Source organism: Phyllobates terribilis, unplaced genomic scaffold (assembly GCF_046119375.1).
Source record: "Phyllobates terribilis strain yellow unplaced genomic scaffold, ASM4611937v1 Scaffold_3__8_contigs__length_932513732, whole genome shotgun sequence".
NCBI classification, from domain to species: Eukaryota; Metazoa; Chordata; class Amphibia; order Anura; family Dendrobatidae; genus Phyllobates; species Phyllobates terribilis.
The window spans coordinates 305056502-305077395 of record NW_027362763.1 but is presented as its reverse complement, the minus strand read 5'-3'; the positions used below and the strand labels follow the sequence as shown (position 1 = coordinate 305077395).

The window sequence follows — 20894 nt, the reverse complement described above, 5'->3', positions numbered from 1 at the left end:
GAATGTGAGAATAAAGACTGGGCTACATGGACAAAATAAAGGAGAAATCTGATTTTAAGAAATGCATTTTTCAAATGACTGAAATGACAATCCCTTCATTGCCCCTATGTTAATTGGAAAAGGAAAAAGCTATGTAAATACTTTGGTGGGAGAGAAGGTTGGAACAAAACTGGTGCAAAGAAAAAGTTGAGCAGTTGTTGCCTAAGTCTACTAATACGGTAACACCTTTCATTTTTTTTAAAGGGCCTTTGGGTGGAATCTGATCACTGCTCCATTCGAATGGGGCTCGTAAAAGCCTTGTTCTCGTGATTTGTGGGGGTCCCAGCGGTCAGACTCCAGTGATTGAGAAATTATTCCCAGATAGGGGATAACTTTCAAACTTTATTCAATCCATCAGTGATCCATCTTAACCATTTGATACTCATAAAACATTGGTATTCATTTAATTTCAGTGAACTGAAATTATATTTGGAATAGTATTATGTCACCATAGAAAAGTTACTTTACTTCCTTTCTGGGCATACGGTCTGATATTGCCTACCTGTGTCCCATTGGACTGATAGTTAATAAAAACACAACCTAAATGATGTCACATTATTCCAGCTATTGGTAGGAACATTCTCCTTTCACATGAGGGGTCTGCCAAGAGTCTTGGAGTTGGTTGGTTATTATAGTATTTTCAGATGAAACCTGCTAGCAGAGCAGAGCAATATGGCTATCAAACAGCCATACTATTTTTCAGCCATGCTGTTTCCATATATTTTTTGTTCCTTTTTGTATTTTTTAAGAAAGATCACTAACTAGTAACATCACATGTACATCATATATTGCTACAGGTATAGGTGGGCAAAACAGCTGGAGCCCAGCCTACTCAACCTCATTGATGTTAAAGTCAATGATCAATTATCACCTATCCCACCACTGGGATCTCCACCATCTGTCACTATGAGCTGTGCCGCTCTATTCCAAATTCATAAGACTGATATAGTTATCTGAATACAGTAATTTCACTTTACAAGTATAGAGAAATTTTAGCCAAATTATCACATGTATACCTCGCCTATGGACCTTAGTATCTGCCCAGTATCAGCCCAGTACACGCTTGCATGGATTAGTGATTAGAAATGAGTGATTAGAAAAGAAAAAACATGCTATACAAGGAGTCTAACATGTACCCTGGCTCTATTGCTCCTATAAATTCACAGAAAATATTTCAAGTACATTGAGATTTGATTTTAACCATGTAGCTCAATCCTTATAATCAACATGGACTTTGCTAAATCTAAAAATGATAATTTAAAAGGGAAAATGCTACTTTGCTGGAAGGGTCGCAGAAACATATCTAAAAACACAGTCACTGGAAGCCCTATAAATTACTGAAAATAGTAAGTCTACAAGAAAAGTAAATGAAATACCTTAGTTTTCCTGCAACAATAAGATATTCAAAAAGTTGTCATACAGTAACTATAGCATTAGTCGATAAGATGCAAACTTAAGGGGAAATTATCAATTAAACTGTGAAAGTATTCTGAAGGTCGTATATGAGCATTTATCAAATGTAGTAAAGTTTGGCAAGAATACACCAATGGTCTTCATTTATCGAAGCAATGAAACTGCACTGTTATTGGTTGCTATGAGCAGGGTTGGACTAAAGTACCTGAGGATCTTTCAGTAGGCCTAGGCTCTGACACAATAGTAAGCCCATAGGTCCAGTAGAGGACAACCCTATTTCACGCTGAGTGTGCAATGATAACAATACGAGCCAACAAAGTTCACTTTTGTCTGACAGTTCTGATAAATGAGGCCATGGTACTTCAATCGTACAGACAAATGTACTTGCTGAATACGACGGTAAAAAAAGCAATAAACAAATATAAAACGTTAATGTAGTATACATTAGCTGAATTAAAGGGAAACTGCGATATATGGGATTGCCGGTGTGCAGTTCAAGAGAGGTTATGGCAGGAAAGCCGAACTCTATATAGGAGATGCAATTAAATTTTTACTTGTTTTTATGCTTTGTTGTCTAAGGCTGATTATAAAATTGAGAGCAACAAAAAAGTTCTTGAAGGGTTTGCTCAGACTGGCATAGACTTTCTCATGAGAGAGAATCCGGGCGATTATGCTAATGGCACTCAGGACAAACTTTGTCAGAGTCTGATCCGAGTCTCATCTGAGTGTGAACCGATTCTCTCGCATGAGAGAATCGCAGCACAGGTGCGTAGAAGATGGAGAACGCTGTCTCTGTGAGCGTACATCGGACTGTACTCGGGTGACATACAAGTGTAGTCCGATCTTTCAAACACACCCATAGACTTGTATGAGTGCTCGTGATCCGAATATTGGAGCCATTAGCAGCATGCCACAATTGTTTTCTAATGCCAAATGGGCATGAGAAAATAATCACAGGTCTGCACTGCCCCATAGTATAACACTGGGCCGAGTGCTATCCGATAAAACATCCAAAAGCACTCAGCCGTGTTATACACCAATGTGAGCGTACCCTAATAATGAATTTCCTTTTTAACCCACCTATCATACTCTACAATGCCTTCTGCCCCTTGTAAATGTTAGACTTACTTTGATAATTAAGTTTTAATATTTTCATGTTCTGCTATAAATTCAAATTGATTATAGATTTTTTTTTTACTATTATTAATTATTTTATGTTGTTGCTGCCAAATAGGATATTACCATTGGAGATTCTCCTACAGTTCTCACGATATATTGGGGCTATTGTTGTGAAATTTTCTAATATAAAATGTTGCCTGTTCTAGTGTGTCTTTGGAAAAATGAACATAAATGAATTTAGTTGACGATGATGATCTTATTTTGTGATAATGTCCCCTTAATAAATGTCTTGCTTTGACTGTAAATCAAACGGAAAACGTAAATGACTAAAGTTTCACTTTCGCCCATGATGTTGTTTGCATATAGAACAGATTTTGTATTATTGCTCTACTTATAAGAATATAGTAAGGAACTTATAAACTGACTGGCACATTACAAACTTAAGGTTCTTTGGTGAAGAATGAAAAAAAAAACAGTATTTTGTTGAAAAATAAATTCAGAAGTTGGTTTTATCTGTTGATCCTTTGGATTCTCTCGCATAGAAGTGAGAGGTATTGAGTGAGCTTGACCATGGCGACAATAGCGATTCCACCTATCATCATACATGTCGGCCAAAATAATGAATGAAATAATACATTGGAACTGTAGAGTTTGGTCAAAATGACATTCTTTTGATTTCCTTCTGGATCGTAGAAACATGAAAAACGTTGATGCTTTCTGAAATTTTCCATTATGATATTAACAAGTGACAAAGAGTCTTCAAAGTTTTTTCCACAACGTGGTATGTATGAACACTGCAATGACAAAAAGGAAAAAGACACAAATTAAAGGCAAGGATCTGAACCATACAAATACATTTGCAGACATCCTTTATGGGCAAGGATGAACATACCATAGTGGGAGCTCATGTGGCTGCTAAAAGACCCCTAGAAAGAAGGAGTCAAGCCCAGGTTGGATAACAAGTTCATGTTTAGGACTCTCCTCTACAAAGGATCAACATTGTTAGTAAAGAGTTGAAGAACAGCCCCAAAGATCATGGAAAGGAGGTGGATGGGGAAAGAAGCACCAGACACTTCTGTCCTTGGTGGAGGGAAAGCAGTTTAATGGCCTCCTCTTTGGAATATATGTGTACTTTCTATGGGACAAACATGATTCATTTCACGCTGATATCGCAGTATACAGTGTCACAACAAAACATTTTCTCTCGATGCATCTGTTATCTGAAACCATGAGTAAATGATAATTACAGTTTAGATATAATTTTGATCTCATCCAGTCTTTGTCATGAAGAAAGAAATTTTCTAGTTTCTCAGTAGAATCATCTATACGTTCCCCGCTGTGCCCCGATCATGCTGTTATAAATAATAAATTAGGTGTAGAAATTAGAGCGAAATGAAGCACACTTCAAAGACTCTGTGCTGCTAATTCTAGACTATTAATATAAACCTTTCCAGAATGTCGTGTAAAAGAAAAAGGTGTACGTGCCTGAAAGTTAAAAGGTAATTTTATGCCAGAAAACATAGAGAGGTTTGTGATTTTCTAGGCACCTATGCTGCAGATACCGTACCTCTACCTATCTTTTTCTTTGTACATAGTGTAAACATTATATACATTTATAGATTCTATCTGTCTTTCTTAAAACAATGCCAACTCAGCATACAACATTGCCTAAGTATTTTCGCAAATAATGTTAGCAGTCCTAAACATAATATACGAGGGTCAGTCAATAAGTAGTGCCTCCTATTTTTTTTTCTCCTTAAATAAGGTAGTTATGTTAACTATTCGAATTTGGCACAATTCCTCAAACCTTCTTCTCCAATCCACAGCAATTGCAACTTCCTGCACCAACAGGTGGCAGGACTTTATCCGTTTGCAAAATGGCTGACATCGATGTTCGTATTAGACAACGTTCTGTGATTGAATTCTTGCATGCAGAAGGTGAAGCGCCCATTCGAATTCATGAGAGACTGAAAAATGTGTACGGTGATGCAACAGTGGATGTCAGTACTGTTAGACGATGGGTTCGTCGCTGTAACACAGCTGAAGGGCCATCACCGTTGGCTGACAAAATGCGGAGTGGCAGGCCAGTAACCGCAGTGACTCCAAGCAACATTCAGCGAGTCGATGACATCATTCGTGGTGATCGCCGGGTGACTGCAGATGAATTGTGTGGCATTATCTGCCTCAGTAAAGGCAGTGTGATAAAAATTATTGGACTACTGGGATACAGAAAAGTTTGTGCACGGTGGGTCCCAAGAATGCTTTTTACCATGCTGGAATACATGCCCTTGTTAAACGGTGGACCAAGACTGTGGAAATGGAATGAGATTATATTGAAAACTAACAAATCAATCGTTAATGTTGTGGTTTTCAACCTATGTAATTGCATTTGAATTTCTTGCCAATTAAAAGGAGAAAAAAAATAGGAGGCATTACTTATTGACTAACCCTCGTATAATAGGGATTTAGACTATTAAGCATTTTGGAAGTATAGCATTTTTTTAAAACAGGACTTCTGAATTGTATTGGTTGGTAATTGAGATAGGCAGATGGACCAAAGTTTTGTGAATCTCTTAAATTCCGGGATCCCCGACGCAACTTTTGATTAGCCCGGCTTCTGCAGCGATATCTTCATCACTGCGCCAGGAATTCTGGAAGGTAAGAGGTTCGCGAGCCTCCCCGTTCAGCCTCCAGAGACTAGTGACTTGGTTGATGGACCGGTGTTCCACAAATCTATGCACCTATACTGAGTTGGTAATTTAAAGTAATATATCATCAGGTTTTTGCTATGTAATCTGGGGACAGCATGAGGTAGCAGCAGAAACTCAGATTTCAACGATGTGTCACTTATTAGGCTGTCTACTGTTGTTTCCAGACAATGAAGGTTTTATCACCAGAACATTATCACTGCCAGGACTTGTGCTCACATCAAAAGTTGTCTGACTCCCCCCCCCTCCTCTGATAAGCAGCTCACTGTCAATAGACAATGTATATACAGAGCCTGGTGTGGGGCGGGGTTAGCTTTCTTAACTTTGCTACATCTAAGAACTTTGTGTCACAACTGCAGCATCCAGTAAACTAAGTCATACATTGTTGGAATCAGGGTCTCTTTTCCTACATTATGCTGTCAGATGAGGTAGCAAAAACCTTTAACTTTAGTATAATGTTGGCTTTCGTTTAATGGTAGATATTGTTCTTTAGCGTTTTATGGCTTGTTCATGTAATATTCATTGGCCGCGTGGATAGCTACTGTCATATTGCTGTATGAAGGGTAATAGTCAACTATATAAGATTTTGAGTGCATTTATGTTACAAGAGGCAATGTTTGCCAGTGCCTGAATTTTTTTATATATTTTACCCTTATAAAAAAAAGGAAAAAGGTGATACACCCCACAAAGTGTATAGTTCATCTATAGGATATCAAGTCTTTAAAAATATCACTTTAACTTCTTTAGGGCCATGCCTAATTTGGAAGTAATGCCTACACATTTTTTTTTCATTGTCACATCTCAAGGAACCATAACTTTTTTTTTCTTTGACGTAGCTGTGTGAGGACTTGTTTTGCCCATTGTTTTGCATATACTTGTCACTGACACCATTTTATGGTACATATAATCTACTGTTTACCTTTTATTTACTTTTTATGGTAAGAAATAGAAAAAAAACACAATTATTGTTTCTTGACATTTTAAATTATATGCGTCTCATTTGCTGCACAAATTGTGCTATTCTGCAGATCAGCACAATTATGTTGATACTAAATTTATGTAGTTTTATCTATGTTTTCTTACTTTTATACAATAAATACTCTGAAAAAAATCATTTGTTTTTGTGTTTGTATGTCATTGTACTATTTTATAAAGTTATGTTTTGGGGCACAATATACTCTTCTTTGGGTGTGTTTTTCCATGCCCTCAAGGTTGTTACTTATGGTTTTGGAGTTTAGCTTTTATTATTACTGAAGTGTATCTGTATTGGCAAACCCTCCCTGTATACTTGATACTACATTTATATAGCTTTATTTATGTTTTAATGACTTTTTACAATAAATACTCTGTTCCTTGGTAAAGAATGAATAAAATAGTATTTTTTTAAATAAATTCAGATTTTGGTTTTATCTCAAGACTTCTGGCGCCACTGGCTCATTACTTGCTTTGCTCCTCTTGCTGCATTTCTATTCAGAATACGAGTGTGAACACAGTCTCGGAGAGCTAAAACTTAATTTTGAATATTCTGATATATTTTGAACTTATCCTGTTATGGATTATTAAATTCTAAATTCAAATATAGTGCCATGGTTAATTCCCTATTCAACAGTCATATTGTTCCAACATCCACCATCCGCTAAGATGTAGGGCACCAAAAATGACCCCCTCTGACTGGCACCTGCTGCTCCTGCAGAATAAGATTTAGGCTGGAGTCACACCAGCGTATGTCATCGGATGCGAGATGCTAATGCCCCTCGGCTCCTGCTCTGCTGCGTCGTGACAGTGCTCTGTGCTCCAATCCCCTCACATGAGAGGATCGCAGCACAGCTGCAGAGGGGATGGAGAAAGTAATTTCTCCGTCTCCTTCATGTCCTGACTCTGCGTATATCGGACTGCACTGGGATGACATCCGAGTGCAGTCCGATGTTTCACTCACACCCATAGACTTGTATGGATGCGAGTAAATTGAGTCTTGCTGCAATTTGCTGCATGCTGCGATTGTATTCTCATGCCGAATCGGCATGAGAAAATAATCACTGATCTGAGCTAGCCCATAGAATAACACTAGGTTGGATACTATGCGATGTTTTATCGCGCAGCACTCGGCCGTGTTGTATGGAAGTGTGACCCCGGTCTTAAGAGCACTATTCCTAATGTCATCAATTATAACAGGAACAGTAGCACCGCAGAAAAAACTGGTCTCCAGCTTCTACTGAACTTAGGAGAGGAAACCCAGAACAGCAAGTTTATAAAATCTGGTCTAAGATGATTTTTCAGCACCTAGGGCCAGGGCCGGTATTAGACAAAGGGGGGTCCTGGGCAAAAGTTTAAAGTGGGGCCCCAAATGCTTACATATTGTACCACACAGAGACATTTCTCCGATAAACGAGCATGATTGACAATATTGAAGTCATTTGATGCTTGTTTCATGGCCGCTTTACATCCGATGAGGAAGAATGGGGACAGAACAATCACTAGTAGATCAATCTGTCCTCATACAGTATCATGTTATCAGCAGCACATCTGCAGGTTACACCGGCCTATGTGCTGCTGAGAACAATGATTTTTGTTCCGGCATAAACAATCCAATCACTCGATGAGTAGGCAGCATTTTGCTTGTTTAGTATAAAACACACCATAGTCCTCCACATAGTATAATGCACCCCATATTCCTCCACATAGTATAATGCACCCCATAGTCCTCCATATTGTATAATGTGCCCCACAGTCCTCCATATAGCATAATGTGCCCCATAGTCCTCCATATAATATACACCCCCCCATAGTCCTCCATATAGTATAATGCACCTCATAGTCCTCTATATAGTATAATACACTGCATAGTCCTCCATATAGTATAATTCACTCCTCATAGTCCTCCACATAGAATACTGTACTCTCCATAGTCCTCCATGCAGTATAATGCAATCCTCCATAGCCCTCCATATAGTATAATGCACCCCATAGTCCTCCATATAGCATAATGCACCCCATAGTCCTCCACATAGTATAATGCACCCCATAGTCCTCCACATAGTATAATGCACCCCATAGTCCTCCATATTGTATGATGTGCCCCATAGTCCTCCATATAGCATAATGTGCCCCATAGTCCTCCATATAGTATAATGCACCTCATAGTCCTCTTTATAGTATAATACACTGCATAGTCCTCCATATAGTATAATTCACTCCTCATAGTCCTCCACATAGAATACTGTACTCTCCATAGTCCTCCATGCAGTATAATGCAATCCCCCATAGTCCTCCATATAGTATAATCCACATCATAGTCCTCCATATAGCATAATGCACCCCATAGTCCTCCATATAGTATAATGCACCCCATAGTCCTCCATATAGTGTAATACACTCCACATAGATCTCCATATAGTATAATACACTCCTCATAGTCCTCCATATAGTATAATACACTCTCCATAGTCCTCCATATAGTATAATACACACCCCATAGTTTTCCATACAGTATAATGAACCCCATAGCTCTCCATACAGTATAATGCACTTCCCATAGTTCTCCATATAATATAATGCACAGCCCATATCCTCCCTATAGTATAATGCATTCCACATAGACCTCAATATAGTATAATGCATAGCATAGTCCTCTATATTGTATAATGCACCCCCCCCCATAGTCCTCCATATAGTACAATGCACTTTCCCATAGTCCTCAATACCATATAATGCAGGTCCCATATAGTACATATAGTAAAATACACTCCCCATAGTCCTTGATAGAGTATAATGCAGCCTCCCATACAGTATAATGCAGCCCCCTCATAGAGTATGATGCAGCCACCCCGTACAGTATAATGCAGCCCCCCATACAGTATAATGCAGCCTCCCATATGATATAATGCAGCCCCCCATACAGTATAATGCAGCACCCTAAACAGTATAATGCAGCCCACCCATACAGTATAATGCAGCCCCCCCATACAGTATAATGCAGCCCCCACAGTCCTGCATTTTTATGGCCACCACGTATAAAAACAAATAAATACAATACTTACCTCTCCTCTTTCTCCCACTGCTCTGTGCTCTGCAGAGCATCTCAGCAGCCCCACTGCCAGCACAGAGTGGTGTGATGAAGTGACATCATTGTGTCCGCTGCGTTAGAGGCAGAGGGGGAATAATGGGAGAGGGAGCGTCATCTGACGCTCTCTCCTCCATTATTGCTTTCAACTGTATCAGCATCTATGTTGCTAATACAGTTGAATGCGCGATGCAGGGAGGAAGACTCAGGGGCACCATAGTGGCCATGTGGAGTGCCGCTATTAGTGTCACGCCACTGGCTGGGGGACCCTGGAGGAGCGGGGGCCCTAGACAGATGCCTTGTCTGCTTGCCCCTAACACTAGTCCTGCCCAGCGCAAGACAAGTAAATGCATCTCTTAACCCAGTAATAATTGCCCCTAAGTGCTCCATTGAACAAATAATGCCCCCCATGAGTGCTCCCTTTAGATAGTAAAACTGCCCCTTCAGTGCCACTATAAAAAATGATGCCTTCTGCTCCCTCCACCTATGTGCCACCACCAACAAAAAAATAAGTGTAGTAATGTAATTGCACTACCTGCTTCGAGACGATGCTGTCTTGTAGGCCATATGCCTACAGTAGCATGAGGTCTAGCTCCCTGCTTCACCAAAGGATCCAATTATTTCAGTATCTAATTGAATCCAGTAAAGTTTGAATTAGTGCTTGCCCAGTGACTATGCTGCGACTTTGTGTTTGTTTTTCTTGTGAAATTTCGAGTCGCTAAGAATTTTGGACCAAGTCAACCAACTATGTGCCCCCCTTCCCATGCTATGCAACTGTAGGTTCCAACAATTGAATATAAATTCCAGATTTATAGCACAGTTCCAAAAATAATAAAGAAAAAATCAAATAGATTAATTGTTTTTGCAGTAAAGAAAAGACTAATTTCTTTGACAGCTATTTTCCTGTAAATGTGTTGTTTGCCTGGATCTTTACCATTCTTTTGTTTACAACATCCCAATTTAAACAGTTAGAAAATCCAGTAATTGTTCTTTCCAAATTCTGCCAACACACTCGGTAAGCTGCTGCCAGTCGCATTTAAAATTCCCTCTGCTCCTTTCTTCTTTGCCTGCATGCATATCTTTGAACTGGCTGGCTACAGCTGCCTTACATATTTCCCTGTTTAAAGCCCTTCAACTCTCAAATCATTTATCTCAAAGACAACACATTTAGAAATACCACTGTCCATTGTGTAGGAAGAGTACAGTAATCACCTAATATTTCATTTCTTCACACATCACTTCCTTGTCCCTTAGGCGGCTTTTAAACGTGGAATTTTGATGCAGTTTTTGAAGCCAAAGCAAGAAGTGGATACAAAAAGAGAGAAGTGGAATATATACTATATAATTCCCCTGCCTTAATGATCCACTCCTCCTGACATTGGCATCAAATACTGCATGTATGCTGTGAAAGCACCCTTACTTATCTTACGGCTTTAGCTACCTCTCTATGTACTATAAAAGTCATTTGCAATTTAACAACTCTGGTTAGAAGTGTTGAACATTTTCCTCACTTATTGCTTAAACAGTAACTAAACCTTTATAACCTTTTTTTTATATTTGAATGCCCTTTTAATTGCAAGAACACCAATGGGGGTCCTGGTCCAGAGACCCCCACAGATCACTCAAGCACGCCTCCAAAGTCTTGCGCCTCTCTAGCGACAGGAGTGCACCACGCCTATTTGAATGAGCACACAGTGTCGTACAGATTGAATAGAGAGCCTGCAAAGTCTACTTTTTCCATTAGATCTTTATCTTGGTCTGTGTGCGCTCCTGATGCCTGTGTGTGCTCTTGAGGCCTGAGCTACTATTGCCTACAGGGATTTTAGGCACTGCACTGAAGATGACTGGCTTGTAGGAGTACAGATTTAGCTCCCAATCTGACTAGCTTCAGTGCCACTATGGTCACCTGAAGCTGCCTTTATTTGCAGCATTGGAGATAACACAGTTCGGGCCAGTGGCTGACCTGGGAATTTAGCAGGGGTGCACTGCTCCAGCAGATAGCCAAGAGACTATAGAATGATGAACTTCCAAAGATTGATAATCGGACAAACTCTTTAAGGAAGATCACTGTTTGCCTTACTGGCAGGCAGTGAGGACAGTCTATCTGAGCCTAACGTTGGACAAGAATGTTTATAGTCAACATTGGAATCACTAGTCTGGCTAGTTTAACTAAACTCCTATTTTCTAACCATTTAATACAAAATAATGCACATGTATATCATCTCCTGTATGTACTTGCTGCAGACTGATATATGTCATTATGATCTACCAGGCACAAACAGCTCTGATCTTGGTTGTTTAATTACTTACATACTATGGTCACTAGCAACGATAACATATAGATGGTTGGATATAGTGAATGAGCCCCCTCTGTAACCCATTACCCCCAACATGCTGATGTCCCCAATGTCTGCCAACCTGGTACTTTTATTAGATACAGGAAGGCCTTAAAGAGGTTGTCCACTACTTTTACATTGATGACCTATCCCTAGGATAGGTAATGTCTGATTGGTTGGGGTCCGACACTTGGCACCCCTGCCAATCAGTTGTTTTTGGTATTGTCGTCGTCGGCAGTCGTCGGCCATAGGTATTCACTTGCCAAGCTGCTCCGTCTACTTGTAGTGGCCAGGGCTTTGTACTTCACATCCAACTCCTATTCAAATCAATAGGAGGCGGATGTGTAGTAACCCTGCTGTGGCCACTATGAAAAGACGAAGCAGCTCAGCAAGTGAGTACTTCTGGCCGGCGGCCACCACTGACACTGATAACAGCTGATCGGCGGGGGTACCAGGTGTTGGACCCTGGAAGATCCAACATTGATGACCTATCCTTAGGATAATTCAGCAATGTAAAAGTAGTGGACAACCTCTTTAAGCAGGATGCCTGTCAGCATCATAATGATAGGCATAATACACAACAACACAGAATTCATGTCCCCTACTGGGATTTAGAAAAAAAACACAATAACAAGTGTTTAAAAATATCTAAAAACTATTTTCTCCATTAAAAATGCTTTGTTAACAGTAAAAAATAACTATAAAAAAGTAAATACCATTAGTACAGTATATCCACATCCATAACAACCCTATTTATTAAATTATCACATTTACAGATTAGTGGATCTTTTGATTTGCGACAAATAAATTTGCCATAAATGACATAACTAAATAGCCTCTAATTGCCTGGAAAATTTGTCAATAACAAACTGAGTTCACCTTGGAGTCTCTTGAACCCATTTTGAGCTTTAATGTAAACACAGCTTTTTTAATGTCCAACTGACCACATTCTATTTGCCTAGGGGAAAACAAATTGCAAATGGTGGTAATTAGCAGCCTATTTAACCACTCACAGCAGTGGCAGACATTGCAGGCTACTTATATTGTATAAATGATGCAAAAAATATCCATTTTTGATGGCAGATGCATGCCTTGCTGTTGTTTATACACAGGCAGTGAAAACAGAAGAAGGTGCGGCATTTTCACACTATTGTGTGTAAAAATGATACCTGTTTGGGGAGTATGAAGAGTTTAGCATTTTGCTAAATGAGAAAGCGATAGTTTTTCTACAAGTACTCCACAACAGGTGCACTGTTTTAAATGTAAAGAAGTTATTGTTGCTCAACTATGATGAAAAAGAATCCCTTTTTGAGGGTCTGCAACTGGTTTAAATGACAAAACAATTAAGCAATTACAAAGACTATTTATCAAGCTGTCCAAAAATTATCCCTTTTTTAAGGAGACAAAACAGGAGTACAGTATTTAAAGTGAAGAAGTTCTGCCTTGTTGTCACTAAGCCTTTTTTGAAAAAATAGTGCTATTTTGGGAGTTGTTTCAGGTTTGTGTACCCTTAAGAAAGTACAGTCTAGCACTATAAAACACAGTGGGCAGCCAGGAAATGTGTGTCTGGTGTTGTTAAGTGGCTCAGCAGGAGCAGCACAGTAGAGAGTTAAGACAGGATAGGCAAGGAGATGTTTGGCAGTTTAGGGCCAGCAATGGCAGCTCAGGCAGTAGCAGTAAAGTACTATGAAAAATGGTGGGAAGCCAGGAGATGTGTAACTTGCTAGGCTGTGCAGTGGTTTCAGTAGAAGCCACATGGTAGAGAGTTGGTATGGGCAGGCAAGCAGATTTGAGGCAGTTTAGGGCCAACATATAGAATCATGTTTCAAAAGCAAGCACCTGCAAATGGCTAATGTATTCAGGTGGAGTGTGTACATGTCTAATATTAGACTATTAAAGCAAAGGTAAACAGGACTGTTTAAGTTTCAGGATTCTGGAGGTTTCTCGTTAAAAACAAAAAAAATAAAAAGGCTGGAATATCTTAAAATACAGGAATCACACTTTCAGTGACATGCAGACTTTGAATTCAGAGTTTTGTTTTAGATGCAAAATTAGCACTGAGGGGTTTAACATTGACCCTTCTTGCTTGTACTTTAATAAAAAAAGAGGCATATCACAGATCAATCAATTCACAGTAACAGTAAGTAACTGTACAGCTACAGTTCCCTACATATCTGTCATGGCTCGGTTTGGACATTCGATCTGGTGACTTGTTGCTTCCTGGTCGGTTCTTCTCTCAGTTGAGCTATTGCTCTTTTTCCTTTCCTGTCCAGATGCTGATTGTTCCTATTGTCTTTATTACCCCTTCTTGTTTTTCTCCTTTCTAGGTGTTTTCCATTTTCCCATTTTGGTTTGCCCTATCACATTCTTGGTGGGGCTTTATATATTATACCTTCACTGCACTTCCTTGCTGGCTATACTTCAAGGTGGATTTGTTCTAAGGAGTTCCAGTCTATAGCAAAGATATTTACTCTGCTAGAATTACACTGCTTATATTCTTGCTGTGTGTCTGTTTGTCTATCTTCCCAGCACATTTTTCTTTTACAACTGTTAGGTTTCTGGGAGGTTATTCTAGCTTCATTTATTTTTTGGTTTTCCTTATTATTACCTCTCTCCCTTTTATGAATGTGCTTTAAGTTTCTCACCATGGGTCTTTGTGACCACCTGCATACCCCTTTTTGGCAGTGTGCTGTGGCCTCACATTTGGTTCCTCAGGAGGAAACTTCTCGGTGGCCTTTTAGGAAGTCAGGTCTGAGGTGCTGTTTTTCGTTGTGTCACTTGGGGATGACTAGTCTATACAGGGACCAGTTGGGTGTAAGTGCAGCTTCTCTCTATAGTAAGTCTTCCTTACTCCCTATACCTATATGTGAGTGTGGTACGTACAAATTAATCTCTGTATGTATGTATCTCTGAACTCACAAATTGAGACTATCACTCCCATCTTCAATCTAGTACATCAGCATTGAAATAGTACATCACAATCACATTAGACCTTTTTTCTAACCCTAGGTTGTGTAGCATCGGCGTCTCTGCCCCCTGCCAGGCAGAGACGCCGTCCCTCTCACCTCTCCGCTCCCCGCGCGGCATCCTCCTGCGCTCCTCTTCCTGCTGCTGCCGGCGCGCGCAGCTTCCCGGGCACCGTGCTTAGGGCGCGCGCGCGCCCTCCCTCTCTCTTAAAGGGGCCATGCGCGCCATCCTAAGGAGTCCCCGGCCAATGGCCGGAGGTCCTCCCATTTATAAGGCACCTCCTCCAAATTGGAGGTGCCCGAGCAATAGTTGATGCACAGCATACTTACCTCTGCTTCAGCCCTCAGTTCCAGTTGTCAGCCTGACTACTGTTCCAGTCCGCCAGTCTGACTACTCTCCAGCCCGACAGGCTGTCTTCCGTTCAACCCGCCAGTCTGTCTATGGGCAAGTACGCCTGCTTACCAGGAAGCACCTGCCAGTTACCTGCCTGCTACCTGCCGTGCCTGCTAGCCCGCTCACCAGGGAGCACTCGCCTGTTACCTGCCTGTTACCTGCTAGCCTACCTGGAGGCTCTGCCGTCACTTGCCATGACCACCTGATAGCCTACCTGGAGGCTCCTGCTGTCACTTGCCGTGACCACCCGCCTGCTAACCTAGAGACTTCAGCCTGCTTGGCCGTCACTTGCCGTGACCACCTGACAGCCTACCTGGAGGCTCCTGCTGTCACTTGCCATGACTACCTGTCTGCTAACCTAGAGACTTCAACCTGCTCTGCCGTCACGTACCGTGACCACCTGACAACTACCCAGAGACTTCTGCCTGCTTGTTGTGTCCATCCGCTATACCGGTCAGTCCCAGTCTGCTGACCCTTGGGAGCCACCTGCTCTCTTACAAGGTCGTCCCCAGAGTAGCACCTGGTCCCTCTGCTCGGTCCCTCCCCGGTAATGGAGTCGTTAGCCGCCGTACGACCAGGGTCGGTCTGAGTTGATACTTAGTTACTCCCCTCTGGGTCCCTCTTTGCACCGCGGCACAGAGGTTCCACCACCCGGATCTGTAACAGGTTGTGTGCTCTGAGCTCCTCTACCTAAATAATACAATCATAAAATAGTGTTCCTTGGTCAGCCCACATCTTTTATACTGGCTGTGACATCCTCCCCAATTGGTTGGGCTAGACCATATGATCTGATTGCTAAAGGAATTACAGGGAAGCCCAAGCATCTGATGCAAGAAGAATGGTCACAAGTTTTCAGCAGTGTGTGAAATGTTGCTGGGAATTTTTTTTTTTTGCTGATCCTCATGAATTGAAACACAGAGTTCAAATTCACATGGAACCATAAATTTTAGAAAGTTCTACTTAAATTCGATCCTTCACAGATCTAATCACTAGTGTTGAGCCACCCCCGTAGTGTTCGAGTTCGGTTCGGTTCGTCGAACACCCGTGTGTTCGCCGAACTGTTCGTCGAACTGTTCGTCGAACACCTTCGAACACCGTTAAAACCAATGGCAGGCAAAAACAACACATAGAAACACATAGAAAACACCTTCAAAGGTGTCCAAAAGCTGACAAACTGCTCAGAAGACATAACTAACACATGGAAAAGTGACAAGTACATATAGTCATGCGAAAATAAAAGAGGTGGAGGAGTAAAAGGAGGGGGAGACATAGATATAGGCATGTCATGCCCTTCTAAAATCCAAAAAGTGAGAAGCCGACACGGCCAGTCCGCTCCTGCCCGTGCCACCTCCGTGTCGCCGGGTTTGTGCCAGAGCCGCGGTGAACCCTGACGGCCAGCCCCCCTCTCCCAATACTGGTGCCTGTCCGCTGGTGGGTCGAGCGAGCCCCCCTGTGGTGGAGGCAGCTCTAAGCTTTTTAATTTAAATTGTCTCTCTAATTTGAATGAATACACTTTAAATCCATTTACAAGGATCTATTGGAGGGCAAGTCTCATGCCAGCAGCCGCGGTAATTCCAGCTCCAGTAGCGTCCACTAAAGCTGCTGCAGTTAAAAAGCTTTTATAAGGATCGAGCTCGGCTGTCCACCGCAAGGCATCCTACTGCCAGTCCCAGCCCCTATGCCTTGGGGTGCCTCCTGATGCTCTTCACTAAGTATCCCATGGTCCCGAAGCATTTCCTTTGAAAAAATTAAGTGTCTAAACTACAGGTGGTGCAGTTTGCTTAACAGCCGGGATAATCCGCTTACTAGCAGACACTGCTACTAGGCACAAAGTATTTCCTGGGCTAGATGCAGTTAAAAATTTGTAATTAGATACTCTCGTTGGATGCTGAGAAAGCATTCCATAGAGTCTCCTGGCACGCCATATATGATTCTCTTAAAAAGCTTGGGGTAGGGGTCTACGGGACCCTTTTATAGCCAAAATCACGGCCCTGTATCGCAATACGTCACCTAGGCTGAAGATAAATGGAACTGTAGCACCCTGAGGGCTCGGTTGCTAAAGACGTATTGCACCTCACCCAGAGGTGTGATATCTCACTCTCAGGTAAGGATGGAGTGTGGATCAGGACCCGACACCTGCATGCATTACACCACATTGCCGTGGGGCAGGGCGACCAATATGCCCCTGAGATGGGCACGACAGTCCCTGTCCCTGGCTGGAGTGGGGGGAGGGAACACTGAGGAAGGGGAACCCTGTAGTGCAGGAGCAGGGAGGAAGCAGTTCCTGGGTGCATTGAGAAGGGAGTATAAAAGGTGGGCACCATCTTAGTTCAGTGCAGAGAAGTCTGAGCAGAAGTGGCAGGGAGCAGGGGCTCTGCATGAGCTCTGCTCCGGAGGCGGGCCTAGTAACAGAGGCCCAGGCCTGGAAGAGGGAGAAGGAAGGAAGAGGAGCGGAGAAGGCTCCAGGAACGAGGAATGAAGGGATCCCAGGGGTGCGGACGGGCGAGTCGCCACCGCACGCCCGAATCCACCTGCGTGGAGGGGTCAGGCCAAAGGGGGAGACCGGTCCCCGAACTAGTGGAGGCAGGAAACGACCCTCAGCTAAAAACCGGAGGCTCTGACATTTTATGTGGCGCAGCCCCTCGCTACACCCGCTAGGAAGGCACCACATAGGGTCAGGGAAACTGGCGCCAAGTTTACCAAGAGGAGGCCCGAGGCAGCCGGACAGAAGTGTTGGTAAGAAAGGCCAGACAAAGGACACACAAAGGGGGTCCTGTGAAGTGCTCCAAAGTTATCTGGGAGTTGTCTGAGCCCCTCACCTGGTGAGCACAGTACGACGTGGGCAGCCGTTACCTGCAGACGTGGTCTGGATAATAAGAACTGTGAGTAAAGGCCCTGAACTGCATCACTGACTCCGTGTCGTTACTGCTGCTGCCCTGCACCATCACCCCCATCCTCCGCATACACTGCCCTGAGGCTATACTCCTCCCGTGGGGAGTTATGCTACGCTCTGCTGCACCCACAACACCAGCCTCAGTGGTCTGCCCTGTAGCGGCGGTTCACTCTGACCGCAATCCACGGGTGGCGTAGTCGGACATTTAAACATGAAAACCACATAAATAGTTCCGCCACTGGTTTGACCGCCCTGAGCCACGGAACTGGGTCGCCGCCACGAAGACTACAACCACCAACATCCACCAAAAAGGGTCCGGCTCCGGGTGTCCCAAGGCCCAGGGGGTGCGTCAGAACATTTTCATCACCTTTCACAATCACCAATGGGACAAGGCAGTGATGTCCTCTGTCCCCTCTCTTATACATCCTAGTGACGGAGCACCTGCTCTCATCAATTCGCCATAACCCCAATATTAGGTGGATTGAGGTCGGAGGCACCGAGTACAAGTGCTCTCTATTTGCTGATGATGTCCTAGTATATATCACTCAATCACATATATCCATCCATGCTGTTATGGCTGAAATAGATCACTTTGTTACATGGTAAAATTTTAAAATCAATGCAGCGAAGTCTGAGGCCCTCGATGTCTCCCTCCCCAAATCCATATAGGATTCCATCCAGTCCAACTTTCCCTTTGCCTGGCCCTCACAGGGTATCAAATACTTAGGAATTCCTATTCATAGAGACCTCTCCCATCTATGTTATCTTAATTTTGGGCCCTTTATTGAACAACTCCATACAGACCACGGTTGGCAAGTTAGAACTGTAAGATTCACTACGTGAACCACTGGTGTTTTGTGGAAAAGCACATGTACACTGCGTTCCAAATTATTATACAAAAAGTGTTTAGGAGTGATAAGGGAAGAATTTGTTTGTTTGTCAGTTAAACTCATTGATGGTGATGTGTGTCAGGGCTCTTTATATCACTGTAAGCAATTGCAGACACCTGTGCTAATTAGTTTGGCAGGTGTGTCCAATGAAAGGCAAGACTACTTAAGAAGGCTCTCTCACATTATTAAGCAGCCTACATTTTCTGCCAAAATGGGAAAGAAAAAGGATGTGTCGGCTGCTGAGAAGCAACAAATTGTGGAGTGTTTAGGTCAAGGCATGACTACAATCAACATTGTGCGATGATCAGGATGAAGTGTCCTGGCAATCAAGAAGTATGTAGCTGATTCACAGTACACACGTGTGCGTGCTGATAAGGGCAAATTGAGGACTCTTTCCTACAGGCAATTACGTCAGGTTGAAAGAGCAGCGGCAAAAAAGCCTTGTCATAGCAGCAGACAAGTTTTTGAAGCTGCTTGTGCCTCCAACGTCCCCCGAACAACAAGATGCAGGGTCCTTCAGAGGTTTGCAGCTGTGCATGCGCCATCCTGTCGACCTCCTCTATCCACTTCACACAAGCAGAAACGGCTCCAGTGGGCCAAACATTACATGAAGACTGATTTCAAAACTGTTTTGTTCACGGATGAGTGCCGTGCAGCGCTCGATGGTCCAGATGGATGGAGTGGAGGATGGCTGGTTGATGGACACCCCACGCAAACACGGCTACAGCGCCAACAAGGAGGAGGTGGAGTAATGTTTTGGGCTGGAATCATGGGGAGAGAGATTGTCGGCCCCTTTAGGATCCCTGAAGGCGCTAAAGATGAACTCCATAATGTATGTGGATTTTCTCAAACAGCACTTCCTGCCATGGTTCAAGAAGAAGAACCGTGTATTTCACAGCAAGATCATTTTTCTGCATGATAATGCACCATCTCATGCTGCACATAAAACATCTGCATCTCTGGCTGATATGGGCATAAAAGGGGACAAACTTATGGTGTGACCCCCATGCTCCCCTGACCTCTACCCCATTCAGAACCTTTGGAGCATCATTAAAAGGAGTGTCTATGATGGCGGGAGGCAGTTCACATCTAAGCAACAGCTCTGGGAGGGTATTCTGTCCTCATGCAAAACAATTGAAGCAGAAACCATCCAAAACCTGACAAATTCAATGGACGAGAGAGTTCAGAAGCTCCTTTCGAACAAGGGGTCCTATGTGAAAATGTAACATCACCTAGAATAAAGTTTTGAGTTGAAAACTGTTTGATTTCAGTTTCTAACAACCTGCTAATGCTTATAATTTCAAAAATGACCATTTTTTTGGTCTTTATTAAAATGAAAAGGTTGATCGAAAAGTTTGGGGGATCTAAGAGTGTGGCAACCCAGTAGTCATGATTACTTCGAATTCTGACAATATGAGGGTCATGCTGCAGGTAGTGCAGCAAGAAGGCACTTATGTGCCTTGCGCATCTCGGAGCCCCAAAATTATTTTCCGGGCTAGATGCAGCTAAAAATTATTTTTAATTTTAAATCTGGTGAAGCTTTAGTATAGATGGCCTAATAGGATCAGTGCTGCACACTGCTACAAAGCCCAAATTATTTTCCAGTCAAGATACAGATAAACATGATTAGTAATTTGAAAGCTTAAAACGGTTGGTAGGGTGATTTTAACCAATCATCAAGCTTTTACTCTCCCCAGGATGACACAGGGGTAGAAAAGTCGTTTCGGATCCATGATTTGTTCATCTTTATGAACGTGAGTCTGTCTACATTATCAGTGGAGAGCCGCGTGCGCTTATCTGTCAGCACACCACCAGCAGCGCTGAACACACGTTCAGACAGAACGCTGGCTGCGGGGCATGACAAGATCTCCAAGGCGTAAGTGGCTAGCTCCGGCCATTTATCCAGATTGGAAGCCCAAAAAGAGCAAGGGTCCAGTGACACAGTCGTGGCTTCAATGTTTACTTGGAGATACTCCTGTACCATCGTCTCTAGGCGTTGACTATGTGTCAGACTTCTTGTCTCCTGTGGCCTTGCAAAGGATGGGCTAAAAAAGTGGTGAAATGATTCCGCAAAAT

General features: G+C 42.6%; 1 protein-coding gene across 3 annotated transcripts in view; it reads right to left on the bottom strand.

Annotated features, from left to right (window-relative positions):
• Window positions 1–1110: 1110 nt before the first annotated feature.
• Window positions 1111–20894, bottom strand: part of KCNMB2 (potassium calcium-activated channel subfamily M regulatory beta subunit 2) — a 1341694-nt gene continuing 1321910 nt past the window's right edge. For all 3 annotated transcript variants that reach the window (XM_073674936.1, XM_073674935.1, XM_073674934.1), the window contains one exon: window positions 1111–3365. In XM_073674936.1, the coding sequence (XP_073531037.1) occupies window positions 3081–3365 (285 nt within the window). In that variant the 3' untranslated portion in view covers window positions 1111–3080. The remainder of the gene's footprint in view (window positions 3366–20894) is intronic.